At 33.6% G+C, this 25,217-nt stretch overlaps 2 protein-coding genes across 8 annotated transcripts in view; one reads left to right on the top strand and one right to left on the bottom strand.

Moving 5' to 3' along the window:
- Positions 1-277: 277 nt before the first annotated feature.
- Positions 278-11,168, bottom strand: LOC146535924 (major facilitator superfamily domain-containing protein 6-like). The gene is made up of 13 exons (XM_085191534.1): positions 10,708-11,168; positions 10,476-10,639; positions 9,360-9,553; positions 8,274-8,388; positions 7,898-8,097; positions 7,079-7,332; positions 6,357-6,611; positions 5,935-6,079; positions 4,242-4,393; positions 3,514-3,693; positions 2,036-2,178; positions 1,502-1,720; positions 278-576 (listed from the first exon to the last, which is right to left on the bottom strand). The coding sequence occupies exons 1-13, from the start codon at positions 10,991-10,993 to the stop codon at positions 355-357; spliced, it is 2,529 nt and encodes an 842-aa protein (XP_085047660.1). The 5' UTR covers positions 10,994-11,168; the 3' UTR covers positions 278-354.
- Positions 11,169-11,257: 89 nt separating this feature from the next.
- Positions 11,258-25,217, top strand: part of LOC146535925 (uncharacterized) — a 119,019-nt gene continuing 105,059 nt past the window's right edge. Inside the window, exons 1-2 of one of the 7 annotated variants that reach the window (XM_085191533.1) lie at positions 11,258-11,394; positions 13,202-15,732. In XM_085191533.1, coding sequence (XP_085047659.1) covers positions 13,505-15,732 — 2,228 coding nt within the window. In that variant the 5' untranslated portion in view covers positions 11,258-11,394; positions 13,202-13,504. Of the gene's footprint in view, positions 11,395-12,758; positions 15,733-25,217 lie in introns of those variants that run through there. The other 6 variants (XM_085191532.1, XM_085191528.1, XM_085191531.1 and 3 more) reach the window with 6 other exon arrangements.

Here is a 25,217-nt window from a genome sequence, read left to right on the forward strand (position 1 = left end):
GAGAGACACAACATAATATTAAGACAATATCATTATCAAGTGGGTGTACTATCATTGATGTGACAGCTGTTCTTTTTCTCCTCTGTAATCTCGTCGTAGGTGGGCACTGGGCAAAAGAATATGTTTGCTCTTGGTTTGAGAAACTTCGGCCATCTTAAATATTGAATAGATTGTCAGATTGTTTAGAATATTTTTTCTATTATAAATGCCGTATCTTTAGCATCCAGATGTTACTCGATGTTATGATGAAGTTCACGAAAACAAATAAAACAAAACATAACCTTAAAAAAACACATTTAATCTCAATTTCGTAAACACACAACGTAATAACTAAAATTAAAACAAGTCGATCAATCAAGTGGGCGTACTGTCGTCGGAGTGCCAGCTGTTCCTCTTCTCCCTGGTGGCCTCGTCGTAGGAGGGCGGCGGGAGGTGCGCACTCTTGGTCTTGGCGGGCGGCGCGGGGCGTTCCTCCTCCGCTTCCTCCGGGATGGAGTCCCGGCGGCGGTCGAACTCCGACAGCGCTGGTTGTGATATGTTGTTGCGCTGGGTTAACTTTGGTGCGCTGTTTGCTAGCTGGAAAGAAGGGTTTGTGAGAAGTTAGCCAGAAGGTTAATAAGATCTAAGCAATGATTTCAAAGCATGTTTCCTGATGATTCCCTCTGCACACTGTACTGTACCCGTTTTGGGATACAGCGTGAAGCTAGAAAACCAAAATATGCCAAATCGCTAAATAATTCCTTATTCTATATATGTCTCCTCCCTTGTAAAACCTAATGAAAGGATAGGAAAGAAGGAATTTACTTGAACTGCAGTTGACTGCAGGAAAGGTCCTGCATTTTGGAAAATATAAAGAAAAAAAAGAATCTAGTATTGTTAATTTCCCCCTGATTGAAAGTTATATTAAATTAATATATTTGTAGTAAATTCGTATTTTCTAATAACACATACACTTAATAACACAGTTCTTTTTATCATAACAGGCTCTGCCTACTAACGTTATTTTTTAATAGATTAAAAGATTTCCCTGAGTATTTGAACCCTCGACGATCACTCAATAACAAATCCTAACTGAGCCATATTTGTATATACTAGTAAAAATATCATAAAAATCTATTGATTCATAAAAAAATAATGTTTTAATGTACTTTTTATTCACAGTATAGTTGCGTTATGACGCAGCCAGCGATGTTATAAATTTCAGCTAATCTTACTGACACATTGTTTAAATATAGGAATTAAAATGGTACATTTAACAAGGTTTCGTTTCAATTTACACATATTTGTGTTGAGATTTTAATAATGCTTGTTTGTTCGTTAATAATGTTGTACGGAATCGTTGATAGTTCACTATATAAATGCTATGTATTATTATTGCAAAATTTTTCCTTGTTTAAAGATAATTTTTCTGGCACCGTGTTCTTCTTTTTAAAAAATAACGTTCCTTTTATCTTGTGGAGGTTAGTTAGTGTTTTTTATGAATATTTTAAAAATAAATTACCTTATACTGATGCGGTCTATTCTGGCTTGACAGTACGGGATTCGATATAATATGTCCTTTGCCTTGTTGATGGCTTATTTCCAAAGCGGATCGTAAAAGATCGACCTTAGACGCTGATCCCTGCGGTGTTTTCGGTGATATTTCTATATTACTGCACCTTCTTTGACTGTTACTGCCACTGCGACTTCGGCAAAGCTCGTTTATGTCGCCTTGTGAAAGCTAGAACAAGATTTTTTTGGTAAGGAATAAGGGTTCGAATTATACTATCCTTGGCAATATTTTTAAATAATATATTTTTTTATTTATGAAAGTAAATAAGTAAATGATTAGATAGGACTCATTATTGTTCTACAAAATGCCAATAAAAGATATAAATAAAGCCTATTTAAACACGAAGACGCAGGTATTAGTGAGGTTCCCTTTTTGTTATAAATTGCTAATTAACTGAATATTTATCACAAGACATTTAATCAATCAGTTATTTTCATAATAACATAACAAACTATAGTGAAAATGTTGTTAAAATAAACTTACTCTAGCTCGGGATCCTCTAGAAAGTGAATGTAAAGATCCGAGCGGGTTGAATCGAGTGATTATGTGAAGTCGTTCCAAAGATACCATCGTCTCAGCATCCTTCCGCAATGGTTCCCCGTTCAATTTGTCACCTTCCCCGCTTTCTAAAATATTTGTATTGGGAGCTAAATATTCATAATAGATTATCACTTAAGTACTCCGAGTGAGAATCGAAACAACCAGGTATCGCATTTAGTCGTTGTCACTTTGTGCGACAATAGCCTCAAATATATGCAATTCGGAGTATTTATTAATTAATAAATATTATTTATTAATTATATATTATCAATTATCTTATACGTTCAACGTCATTAAACAGTAAGTATTGTAATAATATATACAGTGACGCGTGGCGCGCCGCGCAGTGATTGTTGACGTTACTATCCCACATGATGACAATCTCGTGAAGGCCGAAAAAGAAAAACAATCTAAATATTTGGACCTAGCCCATGAGATTACCGCCATGTGGGATGTCAATGCGACTATCATTGTGCCGATAGTGGTTTCAGTTAACGGTCTAATAGCGAAAAGCCTCGACCAACACCTTAAGAGGCTATCGCTTAGCTGTTGGATCAAGAACCGTATACAGAAGGCAGTATTACTTGAGACGGCACGTATTGTGCGGCGGTTCCTCTCTCTGGAGCCCTAGCCACCGATGGCTTGGACCCGTGTCCCGCCCTCGGAAGAGTGGTTTTTTATATTTTTAAATGTATCTTTTTTATAATAATTTATATTTAAAAATGTAAAATTGATTCACTAATTTAATAAAAGTATATTCTAGTATACAACACAATATTATCGTACAAATGGAATTATAGTATGACACTCGTTCACATTATAATTTGACGATGTTGTGGCTCAGTTCGAGTCATTTGTATACGAAAGTGTTAGGTTCAATGTTTTCTATCTTATAGGGTTCTGCTATCTAATAAATACCTTTGTTATATAACAAACTGTACAAAAATATTAATAATTAAATGACACTGGATCATCTCTGGTTACCTCCAAAAGTACGAAAACTTAGTATAATTATTTGTTTATGTAGCCACTTTAGTAAATAATAGAAAAAAAAACAATAAATAAGGGGCAGTCCATAAATTGAGAACAAAATAGTTTATTTTGTATCAAAGCTTGTATTGTGTTAGTTGTTAGTTATATTCTATGATAACCTGTCTATTAGTAGGTTATCATAGAATTAAATGAATATAGAAAGGAATGCAAATTGCATCACAGGTAGGCAGAGAGACCCCAGTGTCAAGTTTGCGGCTGTTTTTTATTAATTACCATAATAATATCAAAAAAAAATATTTTAGGCTATTGCCTAATACATTGGGCTCCGTAACTCATATAGCAAATATTACGAGTAAATATAACAAAAACATTTTTTTAAAAACTCGATAAGAATATATTATCCTGCAGCTGAAAAATAAATCACTCACCAGTATCAGGATCACATACATCAGGAATGCCCTTCATATTGATGTTTCTAAGCCAGAAGTAATGTAGCAGTCCGTACAAGACCCCTCCTAAAAACGCTATGAGCCCCATATAACGGAACGCCTCTCTTGTACCCAACGATGCTATTAGCAGACCACCTCCAAAGCTACCACTACCTCTACCTGAAAATAATTTAATTTAGAATATTCATGTTTCCATATAGAAAAATATTGAAATCATTTCTTAAAGATTTTTAACATAACAAGCATCTATCGTCATATGTAGGTGTTAGATGAATTATGTAATCGTTTTAAAACAGTTTCTTTGGGGATAATAATAGAGAAACTAGTGTTAAGACACTTACATTAGAAATTATTTACTTAACAGGTAAACGTGTCTAGCAGCAGTCTAATGAGAGTGGAGAAATGAGAATTTCAATACTAATCCATAACTATTGTGTAAAAATGACTGACTCAAAATTATTTCTAACTATATAAACATTCCTTTAAATCCTTATTAAAAAAGCGAGAGCTATGAAAATTAGGTAATATTACATTTTTGTAAATTTTATCCTCCACCGACTTTGGTCAATTTTGTTGTCTTTGAGTGTTCTTTTGTATTTGTGTTTTAGTTATTTATTAATGTTTTAATTAAAATGTTCTTCTGAGGTGTTTGTAGAAGGACTGTATGAGCACCCATAGAAGTCTAACTATAATAAATTATACGTTACCAAGACTAAAATGCGCCATGCCCAAAACACCAATTAACGTAGCGAGCAAACTCTTCGGCGCTAACATAGCGCAGTAGGTCGCCGCCGCCACCCACATTAGATGCACGGATAGTGACTCCATGGCCTCGAATGGGAAACACCACCAGGAATTTCTATTGAATTGGGAATGTGGAGTCACTAATTTCTTAAGATTTATCGTTTCTTTTAGTAATAGAGTAAGTACATCGTAGCTTAAGAAAATAAAAAACGAGTGCAATATTACATCTTTACATCATAAAAGCAAATGTTATGGAAAATTAGAAGGTAAATCTGTTTGTTAGAAGACAACAGTTTTAAGTTTTAATGTCAATAATTAAAAAATCACTATAAAGAGGCTACTATATCTTGTTTATCCATTAATTTACCTTTTGTAAATTATAGAGTTAAGACACTTTCGTTCTCAGAGTACTATATAAAGGTTAACCATGTAACTATCAAATAAATTACACACCACATTTCCTGCTCTACCGTAATCTCCAACGTCTGTCATTTCGTCCTTTTCCATTAAAATACCATTTACCTAGTAAATGTATTTATGACGATCATTGTCAAGTTTATGAGAACAACGTACGTAGGTGTCACATCCAGATAGTTGTGTTAAGTATTGTAAAACAACTATAAATAGCTTATTATTTCGTATATAATGTATCTTTTATCTATCTTTATTAATATTTATTTTACGTAGTACTTAGTATGTATAGAATTAAACTAATATCAAATACTTAGTAACTAAAGAATGGATTTTATATTTTTAAATTACTTCAAAAAAATCGACGCCCTAAGTTTTTGGCTTTGGTTTGTGGAAAGCCCATATGAAAAACACATTTATTAACAAAAACAATATCTCTTGAATAGAGTAATAAAAAAATTCAATACGATACGAATACAACGAAACGATTATAGAATATATAATTTTAATTGCCATTTCTATACATTGGTGCCTTAATAATTAATTTTGATTAAATTCATAATTCCATTCAACGTCATATACAACCAGTAAATGCAACATCTCTACAGTACAATAAACAGTAGTACCTACAATTGAATAATACATTATCAGATTGCTGATAAGGAGCTATTGTTGTGTCATTAATTGTCAAGCTTTGCTCATGTAGACCTGAATGTTAGATTCTTAGGCAATGTTAAAAATAGTATGCGTTATCTTATATTTGTGAACTAGTAGCATGTAGGTGTAAACGTATAAGTAGTTGTGTGTGTTGTTGTAAGTACTTGCGTGTTTTTACCCAGAGCAAATCTGGGAACCTAGTGTTAACTGTTCCCCATTTTCCACCGCGTTCTGGAGGCATTGCTTGTTGAGCGGTGGCACTCAATGCTGCGCTTTACCTTGACACCAGAGCGGAGAAACAAAAATATTAAATATTTCATTTCCTCAAATGGAAATCGAACCTACAACCTATCACCTTATATTCACACGCCTCTGCGCAGCGACTGGCCTAGCTACTTTACTATAGACCGTATTTAGTTATTTTAAAATGTAGTCAGTAATAGTAGTCCTTTGTCCCCCATGAGAAGTAAGCGAGGCATTACTTCTTAATTATAGAAAAAGATAGTAAGCATCGCACACATAAAAATAAAATGAAATCAAAATTTAAATGAACAAATTAATTGATTCTTCAAATTAATTGAGACTCACTCAATAAAAGAATATCCAACCAGCCTAGCCGCGTGTGAGAAGAAAGCCACGATGATGACGTTGACGTGACCGATGCGAGACGTTATCGCGTCCGCTCCGTAGAGGAACGGAATACTGGATAGGGTGCCCACTGTTACCGTTATACCTGGTGGAAAGAGGAGGAGGGTGTGGGTTTTATTCCTTTTGTTACTATAATTATGATACTACAAGTAAGTTTTCAAATATTTATTAACATTAGCAAACAAATCAGATTTTCAAATACTGCCTTGTCAATACGGCCTCGAGATTAATAAAAAAATATAATAAAATGTATAGCTATTTCACTCAATTATTTTACTTCAAATTTGTAAACAAACAACGAAACTTATTGTATAAAAAAAGTCTTTAAAAAACAGGGCATACAACACATAAAAAGTACTTACCTAACAAAAAATTAGGAGCGCCTAATTCCTTCAAATACAAGAACAAGTAAGACTCGATGAATCCCCAAAAGTTTCCCAACGCGAATAAGAAGAAAATAAATACAATTATGTGCGGCATTTTAATTATATTTACTAAATCCCTTAGTAAATTGTCGGCTGGTAACTTTGCACCTAGCGGCATGACTGCGACGGTTATGGCTGATATTAGGAGTAACGCATCGTAAGTGTAAAATGCAGCAGAATAATCTGTGTAACCTGAAAAATAACGTAGAAATAAAAAATATATCTATATCTATCTATACTAATACTTTTTTTTATAATGTGTAGATAAATAAAAAGAATCTAATCATTATACGAAACTTCCATATACATTTTTTCTAATGAAACAGAACGCAATAAGAACACCTACATAAGTAAAATAAACTACACCTGAATAACTTTGCCTTTAAAAATAATGCGTAGCCATAAAACGTATTTTTTTCTAAATTATCTAATTTTAACTAACATAATAAACTTCAAATCAAATTATTAAAATAGAACATTTCATATAATGAATAAAAAAGAAATAAATAATTACATTAATAAAGACGCAATTACCTACACTAATAATACCAATACAAAAGTCCCAAACAAAAGAAAGCTAAACTTGAAACAAAACAAAACATTTAACACTATTGACATTGTACTGTCAAAGACAAGTAGATACTAGATAGCGCACTCACCGACTTGTTTACTTCTCATATCTATCAACATTCCTGTTATAGGAGAGAATATAGCCATTCCTATACTAGAAAAGAGTCTTTCTCTGCCAAAGTCTCCGCCGTATTTTTGAATCATTGTCAAAGCTATGGGATCCATGATCGTGACGCCGGCTGACAGCATTATGGTACCCATGAAACGTAGGAAGAAGTATATGTAAAATGTTTTATCGTCGCTTTCTTTGTAGTCCGGCGGGCATATGTCTGGACCTCCCTTTCTAAAAATGTATGAGACGATAAAATACACACGGACGATAAAAATGTTATCGGAATAAATTTCTTAGTTTTTTTACAATTTAGATAGAATATATAAATGAATATGAAAATTAAAATAGCTGAATGATCTGGATAACGTAACACTGAAATCATTTTTATAATATAAGTGGCATAGGAATTATGAATAATCTTTTAAAACTCACTCAAAAATTTCCATCATAGATCATTTTCAAAGTAAAGCGTGCTAAAAGATTAACATTTACAAGTTACAGTCTCATTTTGTAGCTTTGAATGTTTTTTTTAATTGTACGGGCAGCACTTCGTAAAAGGAAACTTAAACATTATTAATAAGATATAATAACGTATAGACAATTATTAATTTGTTTAATGCGTCAACTAACCAAACAACTATGATATCTACTTGTTTCTAGTAGATGTGAAATGTAAATACACTTGTTCATTTCAAACTGTATAATAGGTATCATTCAACGTCTTCTATTATTTTATTACAATTCACTAGACCTAGTATATCTGAAAGTAATCACAATAAAACATAAGAAATCTTACCTAAAATCACATTTCTGTACCATACAATCGGCTGACAAACTCTCAAGTCTTTGCTGAGACAGCTTCGTCATGTTATGCAGCATCACGAGTCCGCCGCATCTCAAATCTTCTTTATCTAACGCCGTTATGTTAACACCTTGCGCTATTAGAAGTTTCTCACCGAATCTTGATCTGAAATCCGTTACTGTATCGTTGTCGTCCTGAAACAATGATTATGATGATGTTAGTTAGAAGATATATGTTTATCGTTTAAATATGCAATGTTGTTTATACTACATGAAAAGAAAGTTGATAATGCTGTTAAATGGTTTCACCGGAATACAAAGTTATCATTAAAATATTTTAAATATTTATTGTATTACAGAAAAGTACAAACCCTTTCCATTTCTATGCCGAGCTGTTCTTTTGGTTCGCCCAAGTCATCATGCACTTCTATTAAAAAGAAGGCTGCATCGTTAAACTCTTCGTCGTCATCGGTCACGTTTAGAAAACTAAAAATTTTTAGTTTACTATAATTGTCTTCTATTGTAGATTGAAGCAAGTTTAAATGAGTTTGTAATTTATTATATAAATTTTATTAATTTTTATAATTAAAAAACAAAAAGGGTGTAAAGTTGTTTTATGATGTTTTAAGATGATTGCTTCGTTTAAACAGTAATATTGCTATTTTAGAAGTAACGTAAATAACGTAAATAACGTAAATGGTAACATCATATAATAGAAGGAATTAGACAAATTCTAATAAAATGCTTACTTAAGCCGGAAACGGAATACGGAACAAAAAAAGTGCTAAAATTTGATATTTCAAATAACATTTCAATGCCTCGTTGAGTGTACCTGTTATCTTATGGCAAATTCGTAGGCTCTAAGGAAGGCTTAGTAATCATTTAATGTTTGTAGTATTGTTTCAGACTGTTTACAAGACTATTAATGTGCTATAAACGTTAGATAAACTGACGTAGGCAATTTAATTTTAACCAGGTGCTACGGAATTATACAAAATATAGCAATGGAAAAATTATGAAATGCAGCACAGGATATTAAAGAAATCAAATTATATTTTAAAATAAATACATGATAATCCAAAAACCGTTGTAACATTCAAGTCTTAGACACTGTTGTGTAGATTTACCTACGCGATATTTCCATATAGTTTGAACCCTGGTGAGTAAAGTATGTTAAAACCTTTTCTTACATCACATATTACTTTAACTAAAGGTACATGGTATATCATATGTAAACAATGTGCATGTTTATTATTTGCTTTGTCTGGTCTGCTCCATCATAATCAGGCAGCAAAGTCATTAATTCGCAAAAATAAAAAAAGAAAGTAAAATTAGATGATGATCGATTGTCAACCTCACTGTATCCAAAACATGGTAATCATAAAAAGAAACACATAAACTAGACCATCCAGCAATATAATCGGCTTACTCTTATAAAAATATGCAAATTTTCGTACCTGCTGTTAGAAAGATTCGGTGGATAGATTTTATGTGATATGTGGAAGTCTAAATCATCTTTATCGTCTGACGGGTCACTCGAAGGATTCTGCGTCTGTGACAGCATACAGTGATCTACACATCGATCGAGTACGAAATCCACTTGTTCATCTTCATCTGGACACTCTCTGCTAGGACAGGGGCTCCACCAAATCTAAATGACCGTTATTTTGTTATATTGTAATAAAAGCGAAAGTAAATAAATAGTTATGTATATTAAAATTATTTTAAATATTGAATGAATAAGAAGTCGTGAACAGTCTTAACGGTTATAATAATATTGAATCAAATATTTAATAATTTAATTGTTAAATCTAATATATAACATTGGTTTAAATTTACCCATATAATAATTCTTCAGGTAATGTTCATAAGTTTGTAACGTTTCTTAAAAAGCGGTTTACTAGCTCATAATCTAAGATTAACAGATTATAGCTAGAGATATTTTATATTGGTGGTGAATAAGCACAAAGTACTCGTAAATACAAAAGGTTTGACGAGAGGATAATTTCAGAGACATTTTAAATATTATTTTTTTTAACTTTGCCTTAAATTCATTTTATTATTAGACGAGAAGATACACCCTGTAATAAGGTAGTTTGCTAAATTGTTTTTCCTTCCTAAACATTTTTTGAAATATTCAGGAAGATGCGTCTTTATCAGTTATCTCATAAGAACTTGATATGAGCTCATAGTCACTAATATGCATAAATTTAGCTTTATTCTCTTAACTAATGGAGACTCGCTATGACAAGACTGGTTAATCCGGATGAGGTCGATTTGCTCAAATTCTTAGAGGACAGGAGGTAAGTTTGTACTCGTTACTACGTAACTAGGGTCCTTCAGTGTTGATTTTGTAATAATTCATAAAGTAACTACTTTTGTGTCTATACAAGGTAGGTATCCTCTGTTTCAAAATCATGGATATTCCGGAATTAAATGACAACAGCGTAACTAAATCTGCTTACATGTATATTCATAGAACACTAATTGTTTCATATTTATTCTGATATTCACGTATATCTCCAAACCTAACCCGTAATTCTAATGAAATGAAAAACCGTAGCATCAAATACCTCTACACTCCGTTTTATAGGATGTCGCATAACATAGGCTGATGGCATCACTCCCGGCGTCTCTTGGTGTGGAATTAAAAGCAACGAGTGGTGAAACGCTGCGTTTAGTATCAGAGCAGTGATAACTACAGGTTTATACTCCCCGAAGCGATCGACCAAAAATCCTAAAAACATAATTTTCGATATAATTTGAATATAAAGTGATATGCGCTTTTGCTCATCCAAAACTTACCAGTGATAGGTGGGCTTAGAAAAGTAGTGAAAGGTAAAGCCAAATACACAAAAGAAATCTCTGGCACAGTTAGTCCAATACTTTGCATATGAATAGTAAGGTACGGCAAGAGGGATGCCGTCGCTCCGTACATCACAAACAGAGTCACTTTCAACATGATGAGATTCGGATTGATCCGCAACCAGAGTATCATCCTCCGCCAGCATCCCGGCGTCTCCTCGCTGTCATCGTCCATGTTGCTGTCGTCCTCGTACTTTTTTGGTATATCATCAAACGATTTCGCCATTGGCTATACGTATTCACATTTTCTTAACTAGGTTTCAGTGTTTATACGCGAGTTATATCTTATCGACTGACGCTCGGATCGCTGAGGTGATGTGACGATTATTTGTTTAGGTATTACGACTGCGACTCGAGTCGACGGCAGCGGGAAGCCAGGAAGGTCCCGTGCTCCCGAGCGACTGCGAAGCGGACGGGCAGGACGTCGCGGGACGCCAATTTACAAATAATAGCAAATTATCCTCGTTTAAGAAGTGTCACGGCGATTGGTGGGGATGCTAGTTAAATCGACTGGTGATCTGAAGACCTTGCGGGTAATAGCCGAGGTCGGGGCGCTCCTGCAACGGTCTTAGTCCCCGCGATGGCGCCCATCGCGAAATAACGTACAACTTCCTACGAATAGATACTGTAAGTTACTAATATTAATACCCTAAATAATTTGTATTTGATAAGTTAGACTAGATATCATTTTTTTAATAAGTTAGTTAAAAGCTTCAATTAAAGTGTAGATACATTCATATGTATGTATATATTAGTTTTTTAGGTAGTAAACTTCAAAAAAGTTGCCTATTATCTTAAAATTTACACTAAGGAAAAAAGACAATGTTTTTTTTACAAAAGCTGCTTTCGAAAATACTGTTTGATGTCGTCATATTTTATTATAAAGTACTGCTTGATTAAAACTAACTTTATCTAAAAAATCAGTACAAATATTTTGACCTTTACATGTTAAGTAAAGTCACAGACCAATTAGGCCATTCGCTACAGTATACGGCTTAGATAATTTTAAACTCCCAACTTCCTTTAGCGGAAAACTCAATTACTTTAAAGCGTACTAATTTTAAACTGTACGTATCTAAATAATCATTCTACTTCCTACTGATGGATTCCCACATACTTCATTTAATTAAATGACGCTCTGATATAATTCATAATAAGTGTTAAACTTCATTATAACATTAAGATATAATCATAATAAAATATAATAATGTTAGATTAAACAAGAAAATTAAATGTATCTTTTACTAAATGGTATATAAAATATATACAAATTTACGTTATATTACAATACTGGTAACTTAGAAATGATTATTTTTTATACCGCCCTCTTGCGTCAAGTAGCGTTAATATATAATTTCAATTTTTAAGTCCACAGATAAAATATAAATAATACACTTTTAAAAATATATCTTAACAGACTTGGCATCATGATTAAATATTGTTCTATTTATAAATTTGTACACATCTGTCTTCCCAAAATAATAATTGCTATTATTGTAGTGATAGTAATTAAAATGTATTCGTAAGTTACTATTTTATATTTATTGCCTATATTAAAACGCTTAGTTGAAAGAAGAATAAATAAAACACAACAACGTTTTAACATTAAATTTATTAAATATTTTTAAAAATGTTAAGTAAGTTTTGCAATTTTTAAATAACATATATCATTAGTACGAATTAATTATTTTACCTTAATTTCTTGTGACATAAGTTTCACCAAAATTGTGGTTCTATGTCTACTAGTAATAAAGTTTTATATTTAAAATTCTAATTTACGTGAAATCAGTAACTATAATTATTAAATACTTAAATTTCTTGAATATACATCTTGTAAATTTGTTTATATAATATGTAATTTTAATAATATAGTTTCACAATATATAATTTTAATACAGTACGACATTAACGAGTTAAAGTTAAAAAAATCACATAGCAAAAGTGACGACATCTATCGACACGATGTGCAGTTAAAAGAAAAGTAGGTCTCGATGTCTATAGTCTACTGCAAATTGTCAACCATAATGCATTGCGCATAAATGGCCGCCATGTTGCTGCCGTCTGAAAGATGTTCACATCTGTGTGTGTTTACTAATGAATTTTAAGGACTCTACTAGCTAAATTACTGTGTTTGTGAAATTGTGAGTGTACAATGGTTTTATTTTAGATATGTTTTAGTGTTTTAAAAGTCTATCAAATGTCTCTTAGGCCAATAAACAGTGAAATTTTCTTTAGGTAGTCATTCGAGTCGGACGGCATAATGGCTGACAATCTGATTCAAAAGCCACATAAAACTAGTGAAAAAAACAAGTATAACAACGTCGTTCATCGCACTACGAGTGAATCTATTCGACTGAACGAATCAGAGAAGGGAGTGACTCACCCGACGAGTCTTCAATCCGCCCATAACCCAAGGAAAATATCTTCCTTTCAGATTACCAGTGTGACTGTCGGCTCTCGGGTGAGCACTGATGCAGGCGACGACTCCGCTGACGATCTAGACGAATCTCACACCGACGACATCTCAAGGGTGACCGATATAGAGAATGAAACTCCGAGCTACTCAGAGGATACATTTTCGAAAGACGACGTTTTCTACAACGCGTCGAGTGCATCTTTAGGTTGTGCTCCTGTCATTCCGACGAGTTCGCAGTACGGGCTCGCGATCGTCGGCCAGGACACCAACACTAACCAAATAGGAGCAGTGCCAAATAGTAATAACACTGAAGTGAATGACATGCACGTCAGTGTCACTAATGCCGGAACTGGCAGCATTATCAACCTTATAGGCAATTCGAAGCCACAAGAAGGAATGAAGGAGATACAAGAACATGTTAGAAATGAGCGCTTCAAAGTTGTTAAAATAGAAAGTACTGAGCCTTTCCGCCGTGGCAGGTGGATGTGTATGGATTATCTAGACCATACCACTACACAACAAAATGCTCCTATCACACTTAATAACAATTTGGATGTGACAGAGACTAACAACTTGCAGGCTCCAGATAGTGGAGTTGTGATGAATGATAATCAACATGATGATATGTGTAATGATCTGGGGAATAAAGGACCCAAGGATCAAGTGAATACAGTGCAGCAAATGGATCAAAATATTCAGAAGCAGTTTCCCATGGCTTCACCTGGACAATCTTTGACACAACCTATTAATATAGTGCAACAACAAATACCTGTGAATCAATCTGTGTCTGTTCAGTCTCCACCTCTAGAAATGCCCCAACAAATGCCAAACCAAAATCAATTGCAATCTAACCAGCAAGTGGGACAGCAGCATCCACAGAGTATGACACACATCACTTTGCAAAATACACCACAAAGTCATGCCCAGCCCCCTCAACAACAGCAAGTGCAGCAAATTCCACAAAGCTTTCCACAACATCAATTACAACAAGTGATTGCACAGTCGCAGGGTATGGCGATGCAACAGATACCCATGCACCAACAATTGCCACAGCAGATGCAACAGATTCCTAACCAGCAAATGCAACAAATGGGCCAACACTTGCCTCCCACTCAGCTCACCAATATGCAGATTCAGCAACAAATGCCTCAAATGCAGGGAATACCGAACCAAGGACAATTGACCCAAGTGCCCGGTCAGCAAGCACAATTGCAGCAAATTCAAATGCAACCCATTCAAGGCCAGCCCAATCCGCAGCAAATTCATCAAATGCAACAAGCGCAGATTCCTAATATCGGACAAAGTCACCACTTGCAAGGTCAACAGACTATGGGACAGCAAGCTCAACTTCAGCATTTGTCTAGTCAGGCCCAAATACAAGCATTAAATCAACAAATGCCTAACCACATGCAACAAATGCAGATACCCACACAGTTGACTGCAACTAACCAGCAAATTTCTCAAATGCAAACACAAATGCACCAGTTACCCTCGCAGCCTCAACAATCAGTAGTTACTGGAATACACCCTCAAATGCAACAGCAGGGAATAGGGGTCCCGCAGCCTCAGTACAACCAAACAGTAAATCAACAGCCTAATCAATCAATGATAAGTGCAACTTTACCATCATCGCAGCAGCCCATGGTCCAACAGCAGCATAGTGTTCCACAATATCATACACAACAGTCTCAGATGACCCAGCAGGGGCAGACACTGCCTCAGGAGGTGCTCACTAGTATTGTAACATCACAGCAAGGTGCGACTCTCCCCAGTAACCTTCAGCCGATGGCCACTCAACCCCAAGGTTCTACATTGCCTGCGAATCTCCAAAGCTTAGGCGGGCAACAGCAGCAAACTGTGCACATGGCCCCTCAACAGGGTACTGTGCCACAAGGAAACATACAAATGATGACTGCCACCCCTCAAAGTATGCAGATGACTTTAGATAACCAAACCAATATGCAAATGCCGGCATCTGATCCCATATTCATGCAGCCAGGAAATGTTGGTCAACAGATACCTTCGCATATGACCCAGCCCCAGAATATGATGCAGCAGCAGGCTCAGGGGCAGATGGGCGGGGTGCAATATGTTCCTAATCAGGCGGTGCCGCAGGTGTCGATGGCGCACCAGAACATTCCGATGTCCATGCAGCAGACAATGCCGGTTGGAATGGGAGGCGCGGTGCACGCCAATGTGGTGCAATCTCAGACGAACATGGCGCTGGGCTACGGCGGTGTAGTGCCGGTCATGTCGCAGAGCAGCGTGGCGCCCGTCGAGGCCACTGTGTCCGGGACTAACTCGCCGGTGGTGTCCATGCCGGTCAACTCGACCGCGTACGCGAACGCGGCGGCGCCGGTCCATGACAGTCAGGGCTTTGGCAGCCCGGTTAGTGCGGTGGTGTCTCACGCTATCAGTAGCGCAGTGATTAACAATGTGAATGTGAATGCATGTGACAGTGGTGCCCCCGAAGTTGCCCAGGACGGCCTGCAGGTTGGCGACATCGGTGACGGAAAGGACGAGCCTGCTCCACCTCCTGAAGATGAAAGGTGAGTCCATTGACTTGGCGCTTTGTTAAAATTTATCTTAAATAATCCATTTTTACATGATGGTAATATAAAGATAAGATAACCATGGATCTGATAACAAATACACTGATTAATTTATTCTCTAAATTTCTATAATGTGTACTGTTTTAGTGATTGTTTATAAATTCATAGATCATTTTGAAATATTTTTCAGAGTGGTTTTTTGAATATAATGTTATAAATTGACATAATTCACAAAGTCTTAAATCTTTTATTATGTTGGAATTCATTTTAATTTAAATTAGGAACATAGTTCAGGAATATAAGAATATGAAAAGTTTATCTTTTATTGTCAGACATGACATCTTTTCTATACTAATAAAATAAACTTTAAGATGTTGTTTGTTTAGTTGAACACATACTAATTTCAGAAACTTTTGATTTTAATGGATGGAATGAGGAAGACTAGACTGTAGCTATACTACACCATGTTAATAGTTTTGACAAAACCCATTGTTCCTGTGGTCAGAGTTACCTAAAGCATCAAGAAGGTGTCATTTACAATTTTTTATTTATGGGGATGAAACTAAAACAGGATCTTAGTTACTATATATAATATAATTACTTTATTAAGCACATATAAATGGTAACCAATACACCATGTGGAGACCTCCATGACATTAATGTGCCAAAACTTAAATTATATTCAATTGAAATTATTACCATTTACAATATCTTAATCTTACTCCTTAAGTATAGGATAAACATTTTAAATAATAATTAATGTCCCTTTCCATATTTTACTTTTATTAATAACTAGTGGACCCGGACGCGGCTACGCCTGCTTCAACTATAAGAATATTTATTAAATATATTCATTAAATTATTTTCAATTTTCAATAGAATTAGTAAGAAAATATAAGCTTAAATAATCAAAAAGAATAATAAGTAGATACACATTATTAGAAAAAGTTATCTGAGTTATTGAAATTAACCAACAAAAGGATTAAAAGTAACTAAAGGATAGATAATATTCTTAATATTAGAAAAAGTACCTAAAGTTTTCCGTGCGTGCGTACATAGATATCGACTCTACGAAATAACTAAACATTTCTCTCTATTAAGCAGGATAATTTTAGCGGGCAATATCAAATAAAATAAGAAGAGAACCAAAGTGTAGTTTAAATTAATTATAAATAGCAAATAATTACATAAACATTTACAATAGTTCGAAAATGTATGAAAATTTATAAAACCGTCAACGTCATCTGCCCGTTCGCGTCGGTCATACTGTGCCGCCCGTAGGCTAGGTCATTTGGAATCAGTGACATCTCCTTAATTATTTATTAGAATGCCATACAGTAAACTATAATTTCAATCTAGATAAAATGTTAATAGTGACTATTATATTTATTTTCATAAGGATGAATATCAAAATGTCGCAGTAACGGTTGCGTAGCGACTCGACGGTTGTTATTATCATGGCAGAATAAATTGCATGTCAAATTAGAAAGTACTTTAAAATATATTAGTATATATGTGTAATGTAATGTTATATAGCCTATAGCACTTCTGAAGAATGCAGCTTTCATACAAAACAAAAACAATGAAAATCGGACCAGTAGATCCAGAGATCTTAGCGTTCAAACAAACAAACAAACAAACTCTTCCGCTTTATTATATTAGTTAATAATAATAAAAACTGACAATGTTTATATATGTAGATATGAAATAATTGGGTTTTATTATCTTATTGCAAAGAAAAATATGTTATAATATCAATACTTTTGTTGATAAAATTTACATAATTAATAGTAATCTTCTACAATTTATTTTCATTTATTTCATTATTGAAATAGATATTTAGAATTTTTATAGTATAAACTTTTATTCTGTTCCTAAAAAATAAATTAAAAGAATATTTTTAATCAGTAAATAATTTTCTTATATTTCATAGTAGTTATCTGTCTAATTGAAAAATGCTAATAACCTTGTTATATACCTTACTTATTTGGTATTGTACATTTTTATGTAAATTCCGATTAACCTGGCAACAGTTTCCAATATTGGCTAAGTGGGCGAGTGTGTGTACATCTATTAGCAAAAATAACTCATCCGTAGACAATGGCGGTTGTTTTCTTTGCATTCGGCCGCGGCTCGAACCGTCGAGCGGAATCCGACGTCCCTTTGATGCTGTTTATTTGCGCTTCGTCCTGCGACATAAATAGGTGGTTGACACGCACGGTGCATGGTGCCCGCCGGTATGCCGGTGACTCACGCGCACCGCGTCCGATTTGGTGACCAGCTAACAGAAGTTACCGTTCTCTTTTTGTTTCGGTATATTTTTATTGATTTTGATGAGATGCTTCCGATTATCGATTATGTATTTCTTGATAACTAACCATTTGTATTTATTATGCTGATGGTATCGCCAGTATTCCCAGGGCGAAATCACAATGCATGAGCCACCGGCGCCGGCGCAACGTCACTGGCGTCAATGGTAATCGAGTCGAGAGCGGAAGGCCGTGAAACATGAGATTGCCATTCGCTTGTGATCGGCTAATATCAATCCGGCGTCCGCTTATTAGATCAGTTAGGTCTTACTAAAATTTTACAATTGAACGACAAATTAGTAATAAAAGAGTCTTAGATTAAATATTTTCAACTTCAAGAAGTACATACCGCTGTGTAATATTTGCCCACAAGCATACTTATACATTAAAATTCCACGAGTTTTTCTGATAGCCTATTGTCTAAATGTTTTCGAACTCATCATACGTAGAAGCGTCATCGTTTACAAGTCGAAAGAATATTATTGTTATCTGAGGAATTTATTATGTTGCTTTACTAAAAATATTATATTTATCAGATCTCTTTGAATTTTTAAGTACATTCAATAATAATGCTTAGAGAAATATAATCAATTTTACAGATTCTCAGTAAATCCATGCAGTCTATTGGCGTGCTAATATTGGTGAAAGTACCGAGATGCACAAAATACCGCAGAGCTCAGTTCTCAGTATTGTCAAATAAAACGTTCACAACTTAACGACTTGTTAAATAATAGAAGTTGTATATTTCTAACATTTGTAATTTTTGTCTATAATCGCAAATTGAAAAATGACGTATAATTAAGATACTGTTTTATTGAAAAGATATGAGAGTATGAGAATTATTACTTGTCTTGAAAATTTGAATTCGCTTCATAGATACGGTCTGCTACAGTTTTTGTGTATATTACGTAAGATAACAAATTCGACGCCGCAACCTTTTTGACGTCACCACTTTGTAGATAGACAGTACGGTGTATCGGGTAATCTCGTAATTTGTATATTTATACTAAATATTGTTGATATGGGCTCAGGGATATGTATCATAAATGAATTGTGAGAAATTTAATACACAATATGTGAACGTCCATTTTATGTATTGTGTAGAATCATAAGTGATAAATGTATGTTATATTTATCTGAGCTTTTTTGCTAAATTTGCTGATTTATAGGAGCAGGCAGAGGGAACTTAATAAATAGTGATACATCACTGCATTCCTTACATTATTTTTTTTTTTATTTTTAGCTTTGCTTAAGTTTTGTTCCGAGTATCTCTGCGTACACTCCGTAGGCGTAAGCGCGGGTTGAAATCCGCGACGAAACTTTTATACGTTTTGATTTTTTCCTAAGTGTGTCTAATACTTTCAAAATATTGAACACAATAATTCATTATTCCGATTGAGTATTAAACCCACAACCATCGTACTGACAGGCATGAATAATAAAGAAACTAGATTAGATAACTATTGATGTTTAGATTGGTTCTCTCTTTCAAACTGTATAAGATTTACAAAGACCAGAATAAAACTGTACGACTGAGTAGCTACTAAAGGAGGATTAGTGAGTTATTATAAAATAAAACCAGCAGAAGCAGAAACCCTGTCAAATAAGTCCCAAGCAACCACAACGAGCGCGAAATGCACCAAGAGAATGATGACTTTGCGTGTAGATATGCATGTATAAATCAAGCGCTGTTTTGTTTTACGTATATGACCAAAGATGGTCCAATTATATAGTGTGCATGTTATTTTTTTTTAAGATACACCTCATTGAGTAAGACGGTGAAATATTAAGTATATTATTTAATTTCAGACGTTATTAATCGTGTCATTAGTCTGTTATTTTTTACCCGCACAAATTAGAGATTAGAGAACTATTAGTAATGTATTAAATCATTGGTGCTATTTTTTTTTCTTTAATTCTAGTAATATGGTAGAATAGTTATTATTGATGGATGTTCACATAGCTGACAAAAATAAATGTATTCAGTTTTAATATAAATAAATAAAAAGATAGCCAGAGGGAGTCTAGTATTGGTACACTTCGCTCCCCATTAAATTGCTTATGTAGGTATAAATTGTATAGCATCGTTATCCATTTTTCGGAACTACCTAATTATTTATCTATATTTATATTTGTAAATTAAATTTCTGTGTTACTAGCTTAATTAAATTTAGCGATAATTGTAATTTATTGCACTCATTAATTACTCATTGTTATTTAATTTTCGTTAAACGTATTGCAACGAATCTGTATATTATCATTTTAGATATAAATACTACCTACTTATCTCAAACAAACGAGTTCTTTGTTGCAATGTTAATAGCGAAACATGGATTTCTTTTCAATAATCTAATGTTACTTAACGACTTCAAGAAAAGTTGTTGGACTTTTTTTGTTTGTTTTTTTATTTGAGTATCTTTAATTTGATTTGGTTGATCTAATTAGACTAACAAGTGCACATACACTTTGTTTGTATGTTTGTCCACAAAAATAACTACTTGAAAACTATAAATCATGTCGAGATTATCCTTTTTTCAATGTAATTGGTATGTTACTTAAGAAATAGTCCCAGCAATTGGTTCCGGCGCTCTTTTCTCTAAATACTTATGGAAATTGGAACATATTTGAAATCTGTTTATTTATTTTTAATTAGATACCTTTGTTTACGAGATAAACGTTTTACAGCAAAGCGCATTAAAACAAAATACGTTTCACATTTTAGAGGAAACAACTTGGCATAGGTCGATGAGCTGCAGGATATTGTGCATTCCGTACATATTTTAACCACTAATTACTCGTTAGTCTCGACCTTCTTGCGCTCACATTTACAAATACTTTGTTTTATTATTATTATTTATTTTTTTTGTTTATTTTATATACTGTTAGGGTATTAATTCAATTTATAAATGAAAATTCTCGTAGTAACTGAACGACTGTATAGAATCATGATTCAGTGACTTCATTTTTTCCCCATGAAATAAATACACAGTGTAAATCGACTTCATTACTAATTATTGAAACTTGGAACTTCACAACATGTGAAATCTAAATCTAAAAATCTACTATGTTTTGTTTTCCTCATGACATAATTTTCCATTGACTATAGACTAATATAGCAAGTGAGTGTCAAAACTCACAGTTATCTATCAAACGTGATTGTGTTATGTTCCAATGAATCGATATCTCGGTTCGTTAACTGATAATGTAAATCAATTATTTATCAGCCATTATCCCTATCAATTAGGTATCTTTATTTTTACTTCCAACACAAATGTTCAATAGTGTGTGGTCTGTTTTATAATTGTTTTAGTTTCTGGCGTTGACCGTTTCCTACTTTTGTTTTTCTATTACGTTCTTATACCTATAGATTTATGCGTAATACCTATTTTCAAGTAATCATTAACATTCCAGGTAGGAATTAGTTTAAAAAAATGGAAAGAAACATCAATTTTTGTCTACAACATTAATTTTTGTCTAAAAAAAAATATACTAAAAATACAAAAATGTATTTTTTAAGGTTAGAATGAAGAATTTTAATTAATTTTGTTTTAACTGTTATTTTAATTAACGCTCCTATTAGAGTCTGTGAAGATTTCATTTCGTGCTTTCCGTATACATAATATACCTATATAAAAACGAGAGAGGCTGGCAATTTTAAACTGGATATTTACCGCTATATTAGAACTAATTTAACATAAATAATTTGATGCTTTTGATACGCTATACATAAATGCAATATTTCTTATATTATTAATTTTGTGTCGTTTAAAAAACGAAATAGATATTACAATTTATCCAAAGCATTTTTTTTTATTTAAAGATGTTGCTTATTGTAAAAAACGTGTTTATTTCATCAGCCACTAACAGTTTTCTTTCTACGACATTACCCCAATATATATATGTATATGTAATTTAAACCAAATATGTGACCGGTTTTTAAAATTTAATCAAACGATCTATGCAAATTATGATTTATTTATATAATCATTTTTTAATATATGAAATATTATTTAATAATTTGTTTTTTTTTCTGGAGTACGAGTGCATATTTAATTACTGACTGACTGTCTGTCTATCTGTGTGTATTTATATTCCTTTTACAAGTAAGCAAAACATTTATAAATAAACGTTCATTTACTATAACCATAAAAATAGCCTTCTAAGTTTACACAATAACGTAATACATGTTATCAATACACAACACTTACGCCAAGAATATTACTGAAGGTTCATTAATCCGATAATAGTGCGGTTATAATGAGAATAAAAGGAGCATTGGGAACTGCTGTGCATTGTATTGACCTCTGCATAAATGATATTTCTAATAATATCCTTTATCTCCGTTTATGTTTCGATTCTCATACAGCGGGGTTCCATGTGTATCTTATTCTTGGTTTTGTTTAATGTATTTAGTAGTTTATATTTTAAATTGGTTTTTATCATTTTTGTATTCGTTTCGAAATGTTATAAAATTCAAAATGAAAAATATAAATACCCAGATACCAAGAATATTTGCAACGAATAGAAAATGCATTGTGGTCGATGTAAAGCATAATATAGTAAAGTGGAAAGCGTAGGTGGTTGATAAGCTGCGGACGCAGTCCAGTTCTAGTTTTATATCGGTGTATAGAAATTTATGCGATTGAAAAGTACACGTCTGGTGCATTATAACATTGAGAGAAATTCACAACTGCCTATTCCGGATATCTCCGGGGCCTTTTGTCATTCTCCGCCGTCATTTATTATGTCTTCGAGTGACGTTGAAGGCAAGAATGACGTTCGTGTATTAAATGACGTATGTATGGTGCTGCCGTATCAGATGGGGCATCTACTTGCAATTCTAGCGTCGCCAGAACGAATCGACTGCCGCCTGCGCTTACCGGAAACAACCTAAAAATGGCAAACTGCCAGTCGTAATGAATGCATCTTTTCAGTATTCAGTAAATTATAATTTCAACAAATTTAAATGAAGCTTACAGGGAATTAATTAATTAATGTATTCATTTTCGCTTATCTCAATGCTCTGTTTAGTTATTCATATATATTATTAATATAACTTGTAGATAGATTAATAAAGATAAAACTAAGATATTTTTATATATATTTTATATAAATAATAATGGATAATACTCGTTAAAGTTACACAGACTAAATGGTGTGCTGTGTACCTACCTACCTGAGATCACTGCAAATTCGTACCTCGCTCGTGCACTTAATGTTTGTACTGCGGCAATATTGAAATGACCCAGTAGTTCGAAACCGAGCTTGCTTTCCCGTCGAGCGAAGTTCATTGGCACCAGTCGGTATTCTCATTCATAGCCTCGCACTCTGGACAAAACTAATTCTTATAGAAAGAAAGTGAGTGTCGGTTTCGCTATCGATGCCTATTTTTTGCGACCATTGTACGGCACTTACATAAAAAAGATAGCTGTAGGCAAAGTGGTTACGTAGGCGATAATATGTAGCGATAGTGGGTATGTCCGAAAACCTTTTATGAATCTCTGTTTGTATTTTGACATGGTTTACATTAGGCTGATAAGGTTTTTGGCAGTTGTGGCATCATCGAAATTAATTGGATTATTCGTTATTGGTTTTTACTAGACTTTTGTATGAATATATTTTTTATTGAATGAATGAATGAATGAAACATATAATGTCACATTTCACATGAAATATATTTTGTGACTAGGGAACGATAATAAATTTACAACTGTAGGAGTGACATATTTGAGTTTTGCAATAAACATTTAAAAAAAATTAAACCTAGATATCTTATCCGTTTTATAAACAATTTACGGCACGCACTAATAAAATATATTAAATAACGCAATTAAATATTTAAATTTTTAATTAACGTTCAGTTAAATTAAGTTCCCAACTCTTATCAAGTACAGTTAGTTACTAAGTGTATAATATATTATACAAAAGTCTCTTTCATTTGAAAAGTATGACGTGTCATTTCTTTTTAAAATAAGCAGATGTTAACCATCTGTGTTACCAGCCTTATTGATCAGATTGCGCACCTTGTTATACCACTCAGATGTGGTTGGACGAGATCTGCGCCTATTTGCAATCAATGAAGATTTACATATATATATCGTGGAGTACCAAGCGGATGCCACTCCGGTAGAGTGCATGTAAAATATGTTTCAAATACGCATTTGATCACAATTATGTTGGTTTTGTTTGTATATATCTTCCAACTGAGGCCAGTCGTGGCACAGGAACGTAAGCGTGTGATTGTAGACGCGACAATTTGTGGGTTCGATTTCCATTCGAAGAAATGAAGTATTTAATATTTTCATTTCCTCGTGATGGTAACGACTCTCTAATCAACTCAACAATGCCTCTATAATTCGGTGCGAAGTGGGGAACGGTGGAGGATTTAACACTGGAGTCTATCCTATGCCTACCCTGCTATGCAGCGTGAAGTCGCAAAAAAATTTAGGTAAGGCCAAGCCTGTTAGCCAATAAACTTGCGGTCATCTGTATCTGAATTACACCTACGTTATAATTATAGCATTAATACATATTAACTACTCGTTTATAGAACATGTAAGTGTACAAAGTAACTCCGACCGCACATTAGGTTACATCAAGGCAAATTACTTAATGTAAGATATAGTCTTCCTCGATAAATATACTTTCCAACACGAAAATATTTTTTGGTTAAGGTAGTTGATCTAACTAACTTTTCAAATTTATAATTTTAGTATACCAGTAAGGACATTATAGATTATAAAATTACAATATATACAAACTATAGAATAATTAAGCCTTAATTAATATTTGTAGATGGTAAACTTTATATTGATTGCATAAACTTACACAAATAAACCAAGGTCGCGGTATCGCACCAGGTGGTACCACGCAAATCCGTTGCTCGTTTTTGGTACGTTGGCTCATATTTGAAATTATTGATTATTTATTAGCGCTAACAATGTAAATAAAACGCAAGTTCGCAAAGCATTTTTTTGTATCAGTGTCAAAAGCTGGGAGTGACACAGTATACAGTGTAGTGACAAATCACTATGTTTGACGATGGTATCAGATTGTATATTTTGTACTCGGTATATTAATCTATTAACCATCCTAATAATGATTTATATTTTTAATATTCGATAAGACTTTGAAACTTTCAACCTTTAGTTTTCGTTTTGAAATGTATAAAAA

The sequence above is a fragment of the Heliconius melpomene genome, chromosome 10 (assembly GCF_056956725.1).
Source record: "Heliconius melpomene rosina isolate 202511_hmr_F chromosome 10, ASM5695672v1, whole genome shotgun sequence".
Taxonomy (NCBI): Eukaryota; Metazoa; Arthropoda; class Insecta; order Lepidoptera; family Nymphalidae; genus Heliconius; species Heliconius melpomene.